Source organism: Scomber japonicus, chromosome 6 (genome assembly GCF_027409825.1).
Source record: "Scomber japonicus isolate fScoJap1 chromosome 6, fScoJap1.pri, whole genome shotgun sequence".
Classification (NCBI taxonomy): domain Eukaryota; kingdom Metazoa; phylum Chordata; class Actinopteri; order Scombriformes; family Scombridae; genus Scomber; species Scomber japonicus.
This window is the reverse complement of record NC_070583.1, coordinates 29407012-29422547: the sequence shown is the minus strand read 5'-3', so window position 1 is coordinate 29422547 and position 15536 is coordinate 29407012. Positions and strand designations below refer to the sequence as shown.

The following is a 15536-nucleotide window of genomic DNA, read 5'->3' as shown; positions in this document are numbered from 1 at the left end:
GGGATCTCTCCACTGTCATCTGTCGTCTCTCTCTAACTGTCACTATCTAATAAAAAGAAAATGCCAGGAAATATTAAAATAAGCATTCACAAATGACAAAATAATCAGTAATACTGATATACTGATAAAAATGTTGTGAAATTTGTAAAACAATTTGACAATATAGTTTTAAAAAACAACAAGCTGTCATTTAAAGCTCTGTTGGCTATCAGTGGTTGGTGCACTCATTGACCTAAACTCTAGTTGCTCCAGATTGTCACTCGCTGTTAAAGAGGTTTTTTTTGGGGAGTTGAATATCCACCAAGCTAATACTGTAGCATGAAGCTGCCTGCTACAACATCCCTCATTCTGCCTCATTCAGGTGCTAAAACTGTAATAAAAGTTGGGGAAAGAAGAAGGTGATCTTTTCACATTAAGGAGATGGATGTACAGGAGGTCATATACCCTGCCAGAGACTCTACCCCTGAATAAACCACAGGATTCAGCCCATTCAAACAGCCATGCTGCTCAAAACTGTGTCCATATCCTGTGTCGTCACACTCGTATTTGACTTTACATCGACCAGTAGCAGCCACCTCTGAGGTCAGACTGACAGGCGGCGTGGCCTGTAGACCGCTGGCCTGGATGTTGGGGTCCTGCAGGGCAGAGGTCGTGCAAAGGGTTGTGGTGGTAACGACTTGTGAATCTGACACCAAGCTGTCTTTTTGTAACTCTTCCCACAAATTACCTGGGGAAAAAAGGGAGAAAACATCAAATTTTATTCTGGATAGCTTAACCCTAACCCTAACTCTAACCCCTAACCCCTAACCCTAACCTTAACCCCTAACAACTAACCCTAACCCCAACCCCAAAACTAACCCCTAACCCTAACTCTAATCAGAAGGAGATGCATCTGCTTCCTTTTCCAAATTGATCCCTCTTTGCAAGAATTTAAATCTAAACTTGAGGCACTGATGAATTAATTCTACAGTCCTACCTTGCAGCTGCAGGTCAATCAGACTGGGATTGAGCATGTCGATGTCATAACGGGCGTCCCCTTCCAACAGCAAGTCTTGCATGCTCTTTGGGCCAGCACAGTGTTGAGCGGCATCGTAAGGTGTTGGCATCTTTCCAGCCGTGGGTGAGTTCAGGCTTCCAGGCTGCTGTCCACAGGGTGAGTATTGGGCAAATGAGTTGCTAGGGTGGGCAGCGGCAGGGGGAAGATAGCATGGCTGCTGTGTGGAAGGAGGAATGTGGGAATACTGCAAACGCCTGATTGGTCCGAGCTGTGTTGGGGTGCTAGATGATGTGGCAGTGCTGTAAGCGGGCAGCGGTCTGGAGGACAGAGCTGGGTTAGAGTAGGGAAGCAAAGACCTGAACTTGTTCGGTCTCGTCCCCAACAGACGATCTAGGTCCTCTGCAGAAAAAGAGTAAATTACAATTATGTGTAATGTTGTAATGAAAGTGTAATGTTACACTCAGGCTTGTTTGCTAATTTCACTTTCTTTCAGCAGCGATGCCTTTCGAGACGGTTAGAGGACCCACCTGGTCTTGCCATGCTCCTGCGAACAGTAATGGGGTCCTTGCGGCGCCATTTGTGTAGCTCCTCTTGCATCTTCTCCACCTTGGCTGGATTGAGAGCCCACAGACAGCCTTTGCGGGACGAGTTTCCATTTTTGTTCTCAACCTTCTCAAAGCACTTGTTCAGGGAGAGGTTGTGCCGCACGGAGTTCTTCCATCCATCAGGAGCCGTCTGAAAAACAGAGAAGATACGGTTTAAAGCTTTATAAAGACATGTCAGTCATGGTACAAGAGGAAAAGGGATTGATTATTGATTGATTATTCCTCTTTTATTTCATTTATTTGATTCCTTTACTGATAGAGATAGTAGTAGTGAACAATCAGGAAGCATGCAAGAGCAATGGGCAGCAATGACAGCTGGTTGGAATTCAACCAAGAGTCTCCTTAACCAATACACTCCTCCATTATAATTTCTATTTTTTTTAAGTCAGAAAAATCACGATGTCCCAGTGATACCGTCAAATAGTTTGTCTTGTCCAAACAAGAGTTCAAAACTGAAAACCAATTCGATAATCTCAGTCAAAATAATTAAGTCTTTATTAAGTTATTTGTGACACCCATCATAACAAAATAATGAACTTCTTCTCACTTTTAATTTCCTTAATACTTTTAACGCACTAATTATACTCTAATTATACTCCAGTGGCTTGGCATTGACACACTGCATGAACACATCATTCAACCTTTAGTTAAAAGTCAAAGATGATGTTGAGCATAAAAAGCAGAATAACAAACAATTACAGAACACAGTGTTTTGTAATCATGATTTTAAGCCTATTGATACAATGTATGTTGCAAAGTGTTTGAGACCCAGAAACTAAAAGCAGTTTTTCCTGTCATGTCTTGCTGTTATACACTTCATATATATATTTCATACAAAAGGCAATGATGCATGGAATAACTGTCACCAGGATATAATTTTAGAGCAGAGTGATAAACAGACAAGAAGCCTCAATTATCAGCTTGCAACTGAACATAAGAAAAGCAGCTTTGTTTCTGTACAAATTTCCAGTTTTTTGTTGCAGCTTGCTCACAAGTGTGTCAACATGTAATTTAAAAGTAACCTTTTGATCCAGCCAGATACCAAGACATGTATAATCTGATACCATCTCAATATTGTGTCCATTCAGGTTGATAATATGCAAACTATTGTCCACAGTTCAGGCTAACCTCTCACCCACTGCCTGACTGTGGATATATGTTTCAAATTGGACAACACTTGTTCAAATATAACATACCATAAGTGTTACAAATTAACTGCAATCTATTTAAGTAGGTCAGGGCACCAGCCCCTCCCTAGAGGGACTAATAAAACGTATTAATTATTTAACCATTAGCAAAGATTACTGGCTGCATGCCAGAACAAGTGTCCACTGAACTATAGTAAATGGAAAGATCTTGTCAATATTAAGAAAGTATTTTGATTTATCAAAAGAAAAATTCCCTGCTTTTTGCAAATACCCCTGATCTCTATTACTTATCACCTGTTTTATGTATTTTCTGGCCCTGCAGCATGTGTTTAATGTCACAGGCAGCTGTTTGGAAACCAGCCATCTATAAGAGGCCTTCTTGAATATGAATGGCACAAAGTCTTTGAGCTCTTTCCAAAGTCTGAACTTATATAATTTTATAGATACCTGGAGTGCGTTGGAAAAGCCATAGTATTTGTGGCAGTTCAGGGTTCAAACAGAGGCCCGAACCTGCAGCTGCTTCTTTTAAGCAATATTTAAGTACAGGGGCATGAATTTCATCATATCATAAATTTACATTTTACTATTATTAATGTCACTTATCAGATTTTATTCTCTGAATTCATCTACCTACACTCAAACACACCGCCTGTATTAAATAGACACAATATATCATCTCATTTTACTTTCCATGCCAGCCTTAAAATTACTTTGCAGCTGGTCCAGAGCCATCCAGCTGCAGGTGAAACTCACCACTCCTTGCAGTCTTTCATCAACCATTACAGGGATATTAGAGTGATTGATGTCAGCTACAACACAAGACACAGGCCAAACCTGATTATACAATAAACCAGACAAACAGCTGTTCTGAGACATCTGAGTTATGATGCCCAGGGTTTTGAAGTAGCAGTTTAAGAAAATGATACATATGAAACATCTTCCAGGATGCCACTCCCTGAATAAAACTGCCAAAACATTAGCTGTACCCTCGTGGCAGAAATTAAAAGCCGTTAAAAACAAATTAGATTCTTCGACAAGTGTTTGGAAGATTGTCAAAAATACTAAGGTTATCTATATATCTATATTAAAAGAGTAAAGAGAATAGTTAGTTTTATCACTATTAGTCTGCAAAAACATGGCTCCAAGCTTAATGCCATCAACCTGCAACCAAAAAGATGAGCATGTGAGCGTGTTTGGCTGTAGATTGCCCCCGACACTGCAGTGACCAGATAAACTTGATCAAGAGCTTACAACTTCTCACACTATGAACAATATGAGGGTTTGGGTTTTTTCAGCTCTGTTTGTGCTACTCATGGGTATGAGATGTGTCTGTTTGGTTGTACCTTGAAATAGGGGAAGTGTTCAGTCATGAAGCTGTAGATCTCACTGACCGGCAGGCTTCCTGTTTTGCTGTTTTTCAGAGCCATGAAGATCAGAATGCTGCAGTCACCAAAGAGACATTGAATTGTTTTACACATTATAAAATATATATTTTTTAAAATACATCTTACACAGACATGGTGCACAAATTTAAGAAACTAGGTTAGGTTTATCCAGAGTATAGTTCGCAAATACATTATGATGGTTTGCACTTCTCCTTGGTATTGACAGTTTTTGGACTTTTTGGTTCATTATTTTAAGTATTTCACATTTAAATATTGTTTGGGTGGAACAAGGTTTTGTGTGAGGCAATAAAAAAAGGGAATGAACTACAGGCCCTTGCTCTTATTTCTGAGATGGATGTGAGATGTAATGTTACCTGTATGAGTAAATAGGCTTTGGGAAGAGGGAAGGTGTGGGACTCTCCTTTTGTGCTTGAGTGGAGAGACTGTGCAGTGAATATTTGGAGCTGTCAGACTGGTCATTAGCGGGGTACAGTCTAGATGAGACCTGTGCAGAACAAACACACAAAAATAATGACCCGAAGTCAATAAAAGACTGGTAAACTGCTCAAAACCATAAAATATTTTTCTTATTTTCTGTAGCTTGTTTGGATTAACTTCATATCCATATATTCTACTGCATGGCAACAAAAACTCACCTGTTGGAGAGGGCTCGATGAGTTGTAAGATGGATAACTTTGAGACTGGAAGCAGGAAGGCTCCACTGGCACAGCTGGTACATCTGGGTACAAATACTGAAAAATAAATGAAAGGAACCATTTGTTAAGTGTGCTTATGCACTGCAATAGTGCAGTTCAATTTGTCTTAGTTTGTGATCATTTCAAATCCAGCCTGCAGTCCATAGTCAATAATATAATAGTCAATCTTAAGGGCCTGATAAACTACCCTCGAAAAGTCCGGAATACTTATGTGGGGCTCCATAAGTCTAGAGACCTGAATGCTGCCGTTGTTTGGGTCCCAGGATGTGGGCATCTCACTGCTGGAGCTGTGTGTAAGACTGTCAGGGCTGCAGACCTCCTGCAGGCAGCTGAAGGGAGACGAGCAGTGCTGGAGGCCACCTGCAGCCGTCACTGTGCTGTCACTGAACTGTTGCTGGTACGAATGGAAGCGGTCTTCAGAGTCGTCGGGGCCTTGTCCTGGTCCTGACCCTGAACTGACGGTCTTATCAATGATGTGCCTCCTGTTCACAGCTGCAGCCATCAAGATGAAGGTGTTGCTGTCTTGCTGGGTGAAGCAGACATCATATCCATCCTTAATCTGTGGTGTGATCAACATTGTAGTGGATACAAATCAATAAAAAGTGTGACAGTTAAATTCAATTACTAATCACTATGGCTGGCATAATGCATTCAATTAATCCAATGCATTGAATTTGACGATGATGTGCAGAACCTCTGATGGGTCAAAAAACGTACTGATTGAAGCACCAGAACTGCTGCTGTTGCATCTTTTTGCTGAGACTTTGATGCTACACTCAGCAATCAGTTATCTTTTGCTTAAGATAGAGACTAGAAAAAGAGGAGGAAAGCTAGCCTTGCCCTCTTCAAAGGTGTTGAATTCTGCCTACTAGATCAAGTCACTGCACCTGGCCAAGAATTACTTATAACATAATCCATGAAAAACCAAAAATGATCATTTTTTCGCTCCAGACTTTGTGTGGATTGAATGAAAGAGATATAATGTGCTAAGTAATGAGTTTTAGAGGTTGATTTTGCCACTTGTTGTATTTTGTTACCTTTCAATGATATTTTCAGTATTTGTGCTAAGCTAAGCTAACCGACTGCTGGCATTAGCTTCATTTTTATCATATAGACATGAAAGGAGATTAATCTTCTCATCTAGGTCTCAGCAAAAAAGAAAAGCAAATGAGCATATTTCTTAAAATAACTTACTCAATGTACCTTAAAAAGGAATACTGATCCATAGCAGGTAAAGACATTTGTCTACTGGCACTGACAAACACTATATAAACACTGTATAAATTAAAAAGTCAGAAGTCTGCTCTTCTATTTCCAGTGAAACAAAACAGCCTGAGGCTCATCACTACCTGCGATTCTGCCATCTGCTGGCAGGAGTCTTCACGAAGCTCACAGGTGTGTCGGCTGGCCTGAGGGGTTGATGTTTGAGACTTGCCACTGCTGGAGGAAAATCTTGGGGATTCTGACATTCTGCACCAAAACCTGCTCCTGTGAAGAGATTTTTTTTTTTTTAAAGCAAGCTAAACTTGAAATATCCTTTATCGTCTGATCTGATCACACAATGGATGTTATTACTGAGGGTTCTTGCATAATTTGCAGCAGATCATATGTTATCTGAATCATGAACAGCATGAATGTAAAGTGAATGTTGCATGAAGCTGGTATTGCATACCATCATAAGGGAGGAAAGTTTCTATGCTACTTTAGATTGATACAGCTGTTGCCAAATGACAGGAAGCTATTCTGATGTGTTTTGAGGAAGCACTTCTTGCCACTGATCCTTTGAGATCATATCTACTGAGTGATTATCCTTCTGTAAATATGCGAGATACAGTATACTGTGTCCTCTGACAGCATGAGCAAGCATATTAAAAACACCAAAGTTTGACACCAGTGGCAGGGGGTTATCTGGCCGAGTGCAAAGAAGGGTTATCTGATCCGAGCGGAGGTGAGAGACACGTGGCCCAGGTTCCAGTAAAGGTAACCTCAACCCCGACATAAACCAAGCTCATTAAAACTGCCAACAAACCATGGCTGTTAGGTCACGTAAAGCCAAATAATGCTGAGGCAGACAATCAGTTTCTCTTGTTGTGTGTGTGTGTGTGTGTGTGTGTGTGTGTGTGTGTGTGTGTGTGTGTGTGTGTGTGTGTGTGTGTGTGTGTGTGTGTGTATGTGTGTGTGTGTGTGTGTGTGTGTGTATGTGAGAGAGAGAGAGAGAGAGAGACAGAGAGAAGTAGCAATCATAGCTCTTTCTGTTAAGATGAGAGGGGGCTTTAAGGTGAAAGCTGAGAGATTGCCTTTTCACCACTGTGGCAACAAATCCTCTCATCTGCTTGACAGACACACTGCCACCATCCAGAACAGATGCACTTAGAGTGAAGTGAAGTAGAAACTTAAGCAGTGGTGAAAGTCCGTGTGAAGCTTTCTAATCATTAGGACCATAGAGAAACTGTGCAGTATTCACTAAAGGTTCAAATAAGCTTTGTGTTTTGCATCCTTTTATTATTTTTCATTTGTTTTTTTATTTGCAGAATAATGAAATGGTGCATTTGGTGCAGTATGCTGACAGTGAAAGAAGATGTTCCACTTCACAGTATTTGGCAATCATATTTTTTATGATTAATCATCCGTCAAGTGGCTATGAAGTCACTTAAGTGTATTTATATTGCACCTTTATAGAGGAAAGTCCCTTCACAACCTGATGATATACAGTAAGATATACATGACACCTTTCATACATCACTGTGTGAAAAAGAAGGCTTATTTGATAATATCTGTTTCATAATGACCTTATTGTCTCTGTCAGATATTGTCTGTTTTCTGCTCTCAGCAGCCGCACTGTTTGACAAACACTAATGAACACTAAACATCTAGTTTTACACGTTCACTGATGTCAAATTGTCAAATTGTTGTTCTTGTCTGTTTTATTACCATTAAACTAGTCTCATAAAATATCAGGAAGTATCATTACAAATCAAACTTACACTTGCACTATCACACTATCGTTTTTAAGACTACAAATACTGATTATCAGCAATGTCCGTTCAATTTTAAGAATTTGTCTCAGCCTTTAACATGCATCATGACACATTTGGCTACTATTTGATTTAATGGCAGCAGAAGAGCTGTTGCATGCATGACGTTATATAACTCTAAAGACGTACCAACAATATCCTCGTGCAGTGAAACAATAGCATCTCATGTGTAAATCCTGCAGTTTTTTGTTTGTTTGTCTGTTTTGTTTTATGTGAGTCAGAGTTGCGTCAAAGGATTGGATAAAACCCAAAAAAGTGAAACTCAGCAGATTTAACGATATTCAGCTGTCAGTCAGCCGGTCTATGAAGGTGTAGCTTCAGTGAAAGTGCTCTAAGCTTCAGAATATAAAGTTATGTAGTTTTTTGCATGGTATTTTACAATAATAATAATCATGTGATACTAAGCAAATACTTTAAGAAACTTTTTTTTTTTAGTTCTCTCCAGCAGTGGGCTTATTTATCTGTGACACCTTAACTTTACTCATAGTCATTTGTTTCCATTTTTATATTACAAATATGGTTAATACAGCTCTAAATATGGAAGCACTGACATATGAAATAAATACTTACTTATCAGGTTCATATGTTACACTTTTACTTCAACACATTTCAGAGGGATATATTCTTCTTTAACTCGTTACTTTTCAGACTAATCAGAATGCATTTGATGCAGGGCATTACCCAAATATAATACATTATAAATACAACATAGTTAAAATTAGCTTCAGCTTAAATGTTAATCATTGGATAACAATAATAACATAATACTATATGTGATAATATAACATAATGAGTACTTTTACTTTTGAAACTTAAAGTATATTTTGATAATGATACTGTATTTCTACTAAAGAGTTTGATTCCAGGACTTTAAGTTGTGATATTTTATTATTGTTAACACTATGGTTAATTAAAAGATCTGAAAGCTGACTGGGAAAATAACTTTATAGTCTCCTCTTGTTTTTTATGTATAGTTAAACTCAAAGGTAACAGTTATCAGCAGCTTCAGTAAGAGAATATCAGAGCTTGCTTTTATCTTTTGGTCAAACCACCTGTAGTAACTCTTTGCGCATTATGAAGAAGAATGCATTACCAGATGCTGTGTTATAAAGTCTGCCTGCACCTAACACACCTAAAAGGCAATTTAACACCCAAAGCACCAAATATTCCAACAACAATATTTCTTCTTGCTTAGTTCTTGCTCAGTCATATAATCTCTTTGGGTGTTCCAAGAACAAAAACATTGAGGTGCAATTTACGGAAAACGTTGGATGTTGGAACGACGAGCCAAGAGAATCATGCAAGATAACACACATCCTCATCCAAACCTCAATTGACAAATGATATGTCATGCCCTGCAGAGATTGATCATTTGTGATGCAAAAACAGTTCAACCTACCCAGCACCAGCACTTTTCCATACGCGCTAGAAAGAGACATATCAAACATTACAGATCCAACTTGTACCAAACGTCACTGCTTGCAAAACTCCAGTTTTTCAGCAGTAAGAAACTACTCTCCCATATCTATAAGACTCTGTGTAACACAAATCAGCAAATGACCATACCCACTAACAAATGTACCTTCAACATCTCTGACAATATAAAAATCCAACAAATTCAATATAAGATCCTTCATAGAGCACACACCACCAAACATAAACTACACATCATGGGATTCAAATAATTGTTCAACCTGTAACCAAATAGACAATTACATTCATGCATTATGGCTCTCTACACACATCCAGCCATTTTGGTCGGAGGTCGCCAAGAGGCTGCTCTCCCAAATCCTTGATCTCAGCATTCCAGTGACACCATCTCTCTGACCTGTCGGACATCACTGTCAAAACACCTCAAACGAAATGTATATTAATATCTCTTACAACAGCAAAGAAAATAATACTGCTACACTGGAAAGACAGAACAAAAATCTCAGTCATCACTAACAAATATGGAACAACTGACCTTCACAATAAAAGACAAAATTGAACAGTATAATGAAATCTGGCACACAATTGACATAATGACTGAAGGATAGACACGCACATACGCACACACTTTGTTACGCATTCTCTCTCTCTCACACACACACACGCACACACACACACACACACACACGCACACACACACCTCCTTTTGTGTTTTTTTTGTTTACTATTATTATGTCCTGTTTTGTATCATTGTCTCATTTGATTGATTGTTTGTATGTTTTTCCTGATCTGCACTCTCTTCTCACGCTCCGTATAACTTGTTTTTTCTGCACAATAAAAAAAAAAAGAAAATGACACATCATTTTTCATTGTTACCAAATCTAATTAATAAGCATTGTTAATTTTAATGGGAAAAACCTTAAGGTGTATTTAATAAATCCTTCTTTTTTTATCATATATTACTTATCCTATAACCAGAGAAAATGAATGTCCTAACATAAGTTTCATCCTAAAATTGTAAGTTTATCATCCTGTTTTAGAAGTGATATGATGGTGCAGCTTCGTAGCTCCATTATTTAAGGGAAAGCCCAGTCGTGGATTCAAGACATGCAGAATTTCGACAAAAAATGTACATATATTCTGGATTTTTAAGTGAATATTTGCAATCCATAAAAAAAAAAGGAGTAACAAAATCAAAACATAATGTGATACTGACAATAAAATGCAACAGAAGGCATTCATTTTGATATATTCTTGTTGTTCTTTTGGTTTATTTGTTCAATTAACTTCTAAACTAATTCAAAAATGTTCTTACTTAACCAAACTCTTCTGTCTAATCTAGTGCGGTTCCCTCATTGAACACATCTCGTTAGTGTTTGTCCAGTCTACCGCACACTTTTCATTACAACAGGATTAGATATATTTGTTTCAGAATAAAATAGCTGACATATCTGTTTATCTCAAGGCTAATTGTCTGGATTACATGTTGGTAGTAATGCTTTGTCAGTGGAGTTGACATAAGAAGGATGCCGCTCAGACATCAGGAAGAAGTCTGCATCTACAGCACTGTCAACAGAAGTAGTGCAGACAGTAATACTTCCCTGTGCTCTCTCAGTTACTTCTTAGTTACTATATACAATCATTCTGGAGGAAAAGACTGTAAATAAATTAATACTAATACATATGATTGCTGTATAAATTGGTACAGCAGCTCATATGTACACATTCAAACATTTAGAAAAACTGTCAAAATGAACTCACCGAACCTTTGAACTCAGTGACAGCTCCCCGTCTTTTCTTTGTGGATTTAAACTTTCAGTCAGATTTTACTTCTCAGACCTGTAGCCTCTGTCCACATCTTAAGCCCATTTCCCTCTTGTTGCTGTGCACCTTGAACCCCCTCCAGCTTGTGAGAGTGGCAAGTCAATTAGACTGAATGTCTTAAATTGTATTGAAATGGTTGATGGGCTGGTTCTAGATTTTGGCAGCTCATAATGTCATCCTCATTCTCTCTCTCTCTCTCTCTCTCTCTCTCTCTCTCGCTCTCTCTCTCTCTCTCTCTCTCTCTCTCTCTCTCTCTCTCTCTCTGTGTGTGTGTGTGTGTGTGTGTGTGTGTATGTGTTTGGCACTCGTCCAGGTTAACCCAGCAATAAGATACACAGTAATAAAAACCTGCTGCAACAGGTTCCAAAAGATCTATTGGTGCAGTCATTGGCAGCTGGCAGCACTCTCTTCCTCCCTCCATCAGTGTTTCTTTGCCTCACTGAATGGTTATTTGTCTGAATGAGACATGGGATACACTCCAGATCACAACCAGCGGCGAAGAGCAGGCACCATGCCCTGGTTTCTAAGCTCGCTCATGGCAAAAGCTGTCTTAAATGTGATTTCAATCCACTTACCTGCGTCGCAATCAACAACTATGAACAAGTAAACCCAGGCAAGAGCAGAACATACACATCATTACAACTACACCAAAAATCTACTACACCTCTGGTAAACAGAAGCAATCAACCTGGAAGTTTCATTTTCTGATGCAACCAATAGGAATTCAGTGTAAGACATACCCATCTATCAGGCTGTTCTGGTCCGCTGGATGTGAAGTCAGTTTAATCAGACTAGTCAGACTAATCTCAGAACCATCTTCTCTCAAACTTTTACATCGATGGTGTGAGGTGCAAAGAGCAAGGGAAGGAGAGAAATAAAGGAGAAAGTGAGAGAGGGAGAGGGAGTAGAGGTATGTCAATACAGGTAGATTCTTATCCTATCCTTCCAATGAACCACGAAAACAGCAGCAGCCTTAACTCATATACCTTGAACGAACCCTGTCCTCAGTGAGAGGGTGAGGCAGAATGACAGAGAGAGACAGAGGATTAATTACAGGTTGAATATACTCTTGTGTTACAGTGCAAGGCCTCTGCAGAGCGAAGCTACTGCCGAAGGCTCTTTCTGCCAAAGATGGAGTTCTTGAGGAGGGTGTAATGTGGGAACAGATTCCAGGGGGCACATGAGTGAAAGTCTCATTGTCTTCCACAGAATAATTGCTCCAGTGCTCGGGTGTTCTCAGTTGCAATATCATGTTTTGCTGAACATGTTATTGATTCTTTTATCATTTAAAAGCAACAAAGCTCTGTCTCTCTACCACCTTAAACACCACCAGCAGTTTTTTTTAAGTCCTGACTTCAAGAAACCAGGATTCTAATGAACCAGAATCACATTTCTTGATGTCACTCTCACAATGGTTATGCCTGTTTTCAGTGTGATTCAAGATTGACACCTAAAACCTTGATAACAAAAAAACAAAGATATAAATCCTGACTTGCCTCTGTTAAGGAGAAATGCCGTTTACGATACTATTTATTTGTGTTTCCTCATGATCTACCTACTGCATGCAAATCTAGTCATTCAAGTGGAATCCCAACACACCCACTCAGTGACAGTTTGGCTGCCGTGCTATATACTCATACTATATGCGTCATACTGGATTATCTTCATACAGTATGTTCCAGGGAAACTGTTATGGTTGAGGAAGAATCTATGCCAAGAAATCATACAGCTACTTCTTCTTTGGTCTCTTTTGACATACCTCTAGGTCAAAGCTGAAACTTTAGCGATCCCCTGTTTTCTCCCCTCGAATCATCATCACATCTCAATTTCAATTCGTTCAATACTTTGATTTGTGACCAAGTACCTGTACAACGAATGGACTTTATGTTAATACGACCTTCTTTGATCTGCAGAATTGTCACATCAGGTTGACTTAATTAAATGTGACTAATTAACTGGCAAATAATGATGGTCAAAAACAAAGACATAATTCAAGACTCGGTGACAGGTTTATATAAATCACAAAGCAACTCATTCTCATGACTCATAACATCCAACAGAATGTAGAAAAACTCAGTGTGTTTTTGACACATTTATTGTCTTCCTGGATCCTCTCCAAGGCAGGAAAACATAAAAAGAAATTATTATGGTTGAAGAGGAATCTATGACTCCTCATCATCACGTCTTCCTCTGTGAGGTCACAGCCGAGTTTTGACTTTTGACAGCTGATTAAAAAAACACCTGCTAGCTTTAGGTTGACTGAACCTAAACTGTGGTGATCAATTCATCCAACAATTTTTTGGTTTGTAACTAAATATCCTGCTTTGGCATATTTGGTATAGTGTGAATGTACTTTTTTTTTTAAAGAATCATGTTGATGTCTTTGGTTGAACGTCTTTGAATGTTTTCTCTGTTTGTATGCCTACTGTATATCTTATTGTTTGTTACTTTGAACTTGTATTCTGTAAATACTGTTTTTAGAAATAAAAGGTCAAAAATAATAACAGTCGCATATATCAATCATCAATTCATAAAACAATTTAACACCAACACAAACTACAACCTAAGCATCAACACATGTTGATTCAACATCTCTCTAAAACAATCCCCACAAACTGAACATTATTCTCTGAGGTGCAGAATTGTCATATCAGGTTGCATTTTGCTGTTTACTGTTTAGTGTCAGTGTAGCTAATGAACTGGCAACTAAATGTATAACAACATTTAACATCCTACAGTATGTGCCCTACCCCGGGTCTGGCAGATAGACAGGCTGTCTTTTCTCTTTTTTCTTTTTCGTTTTTTAACCACACCTTTCCTATGAAATGACTTTCACATAAACTGACTTTTACAACTGTTTTGAATTGTTTCTATCAGTTTAATAGCAATTCTCTAGATTGTATCTAATAAAAAATATTTGTAGTGAGAACTTTGGTTTCAGATAATGCCACAATATGAAACTACATTGTATATCTTCAGAAAACAGGGATTTATGAGTCATGCACAATCCCTGAGGCAACATCATTTATCACTGACTACATTTCAGCTCAGGGTGAGGAATTACCTTTACATTGCCTTTCTCAGGAAAATTTCTCAATAAAATGTGCAGCTGTCTTCCCCAAATGACTGCTCTCAGCACATCATTACCAATTCAGGTCCCTTATAAATAACCTGTTCTAGAAATACTAAATGCAGTCAATACAAGGTCAAGTTACAGGGAGTATGATCATTTCAGATTATTATCTATACTTTACATCTTTCTGAGAACAGGTCTGCATATGATGTGTACATGGCACTTGGTATGCTAACAAGCCACCTAAACAAACAGCAAGTCACAAAACTCAAACTGGGACTGGACTTGGTACATTATACATTATGACTGGAAAAAACACCAAAAGCAATCAAAATAAGACAAGTAAGACAGAAGATATCATGTTATAAAGATGTTATCTTACCTCTGATAATGGACATCCATCACGCCTTCATTAACTTACAACTGTGAGAGTCAATTCAACAGAAGAGAGAGAGAGATTTACCTTTGAATGTCTCTATCTTTCAGTGTTTACTAGAAGAATGGATACTAGATTAAACAAAAACGTTTTCCGAACTGCTTAAACTTTTGACCTCACTGTAGTTTCACCATTTTAAAATCCCGCCTGTTCCTAATGCTGCAGATATAAGGCCCCCTGCCAAGGAGTTCAATGAAATGTTTTCAATCAGGTTCCGACAATTTCCTCCAATCATTTCTCCCACATTGCCCCTTTTGAAGGGATTTGCCTTCTGTCCCTTTGGCTCTCCTTAAATCAATTGGGGACCCAGTGGTCCTAATTCTATGGATGGCAATGGGATTTGAGCTCATCATCAAATTTAACAGTCTGAGTGGAAGTGGGTATCAGAAACCACAGTGAACCCTTGACCTTAGAGCCTATCTACAACAAATATTTATTCTCTTGGAAACTGAATATTACGGACACACACAAAAGGTTACAATTGACTTTGAGTAACTACCTTTTCTTTAAAATTGCATGTACAGTGTGTATAATTGCATATGTACAGGGTCAGTTCTCATACAAATGAAATATGTGACATCTAACAACATCAACATTGTGTAATTCACTGCAATTCAGACATCTGCTAGAATAAACAGTTGATTAGAAATATCACATCTAGTTGACCGTACTGTTAGATTATATTAGTAATCCTAACATCATTCAGTTCTTACCTGCTTAGCTGACTGTCCAAAGGATTATTTATCTAAATTAACTCAGTCAAAACATCAGCACAATGTTAGGAGGAATATTAAGATTGATAGAAGGTCTTGGCAGTAGCATAAAGGTGAGCAACCTGACAGACTGGTCCTCCAGTACCTGATAGATGAGCAGTTATTGTTCATAA

General features: G+C 38.5%; 1 protein-coding gene across 1 annotated transcript; it reads right to left on the bottom strand.

The window, feature by feature from the left end:
• Positions 1 to 407: 407 nt before the first annotated feature.
• foxn1 (forkhead box N1) lies at positions 408 to 6466 on the bottom strand. The gene is made up of 8 exons (XM_053320256.1): positions 6201 to 6466; positions 5087 to 5410; positions 4792 to 4887; positions 4510 to 4640; positions 4094 to 4190; positions 1525 to 1732; positions 977 to 1396; positions 408 to 727 (listed from the first exon to the last, which is right to left on the bottom strand). Exons 1-8 carry the CDS (start codon positions 6318 to 6320, stop codon positions 408 to 410), a joined length of 1716 nt encoding a protein of 571 aa, XP_053176231.1. The 5' UTR covers positions 6321 to 6466.
• Positions 6467 to 15536: the final 9070 nt, after the last annotated feature.

What these genes read in the sequence shown, in the direction of transcription:
- foxn1 (XM_053320256.1), bottom strand. Translation starts at nt 6,320, where the DNA reads ATGTCAGAATCCCCAAGATTTTCCTCCAGCAGTGGCAAGTCTCAAACA. An exon ending in CATCGAGCCCTCTCCAACAG is followed by an intron (nt 4,641 to 4,791) that starts GTGAGTTTTTGT and finishes TGTTCTGCACAG; the next exon opens with GTCTCATCTAGACTGTACCC. An exon ending in CAGGAGCATGGCAAGACCAG is followed by an intron (nt 1,397 to 1,524) that starts GTGGGTCCTCTA and finishes CTTTTTCTGCAG; the next exon opens with AGGACCTAGATCGTCTGTTG.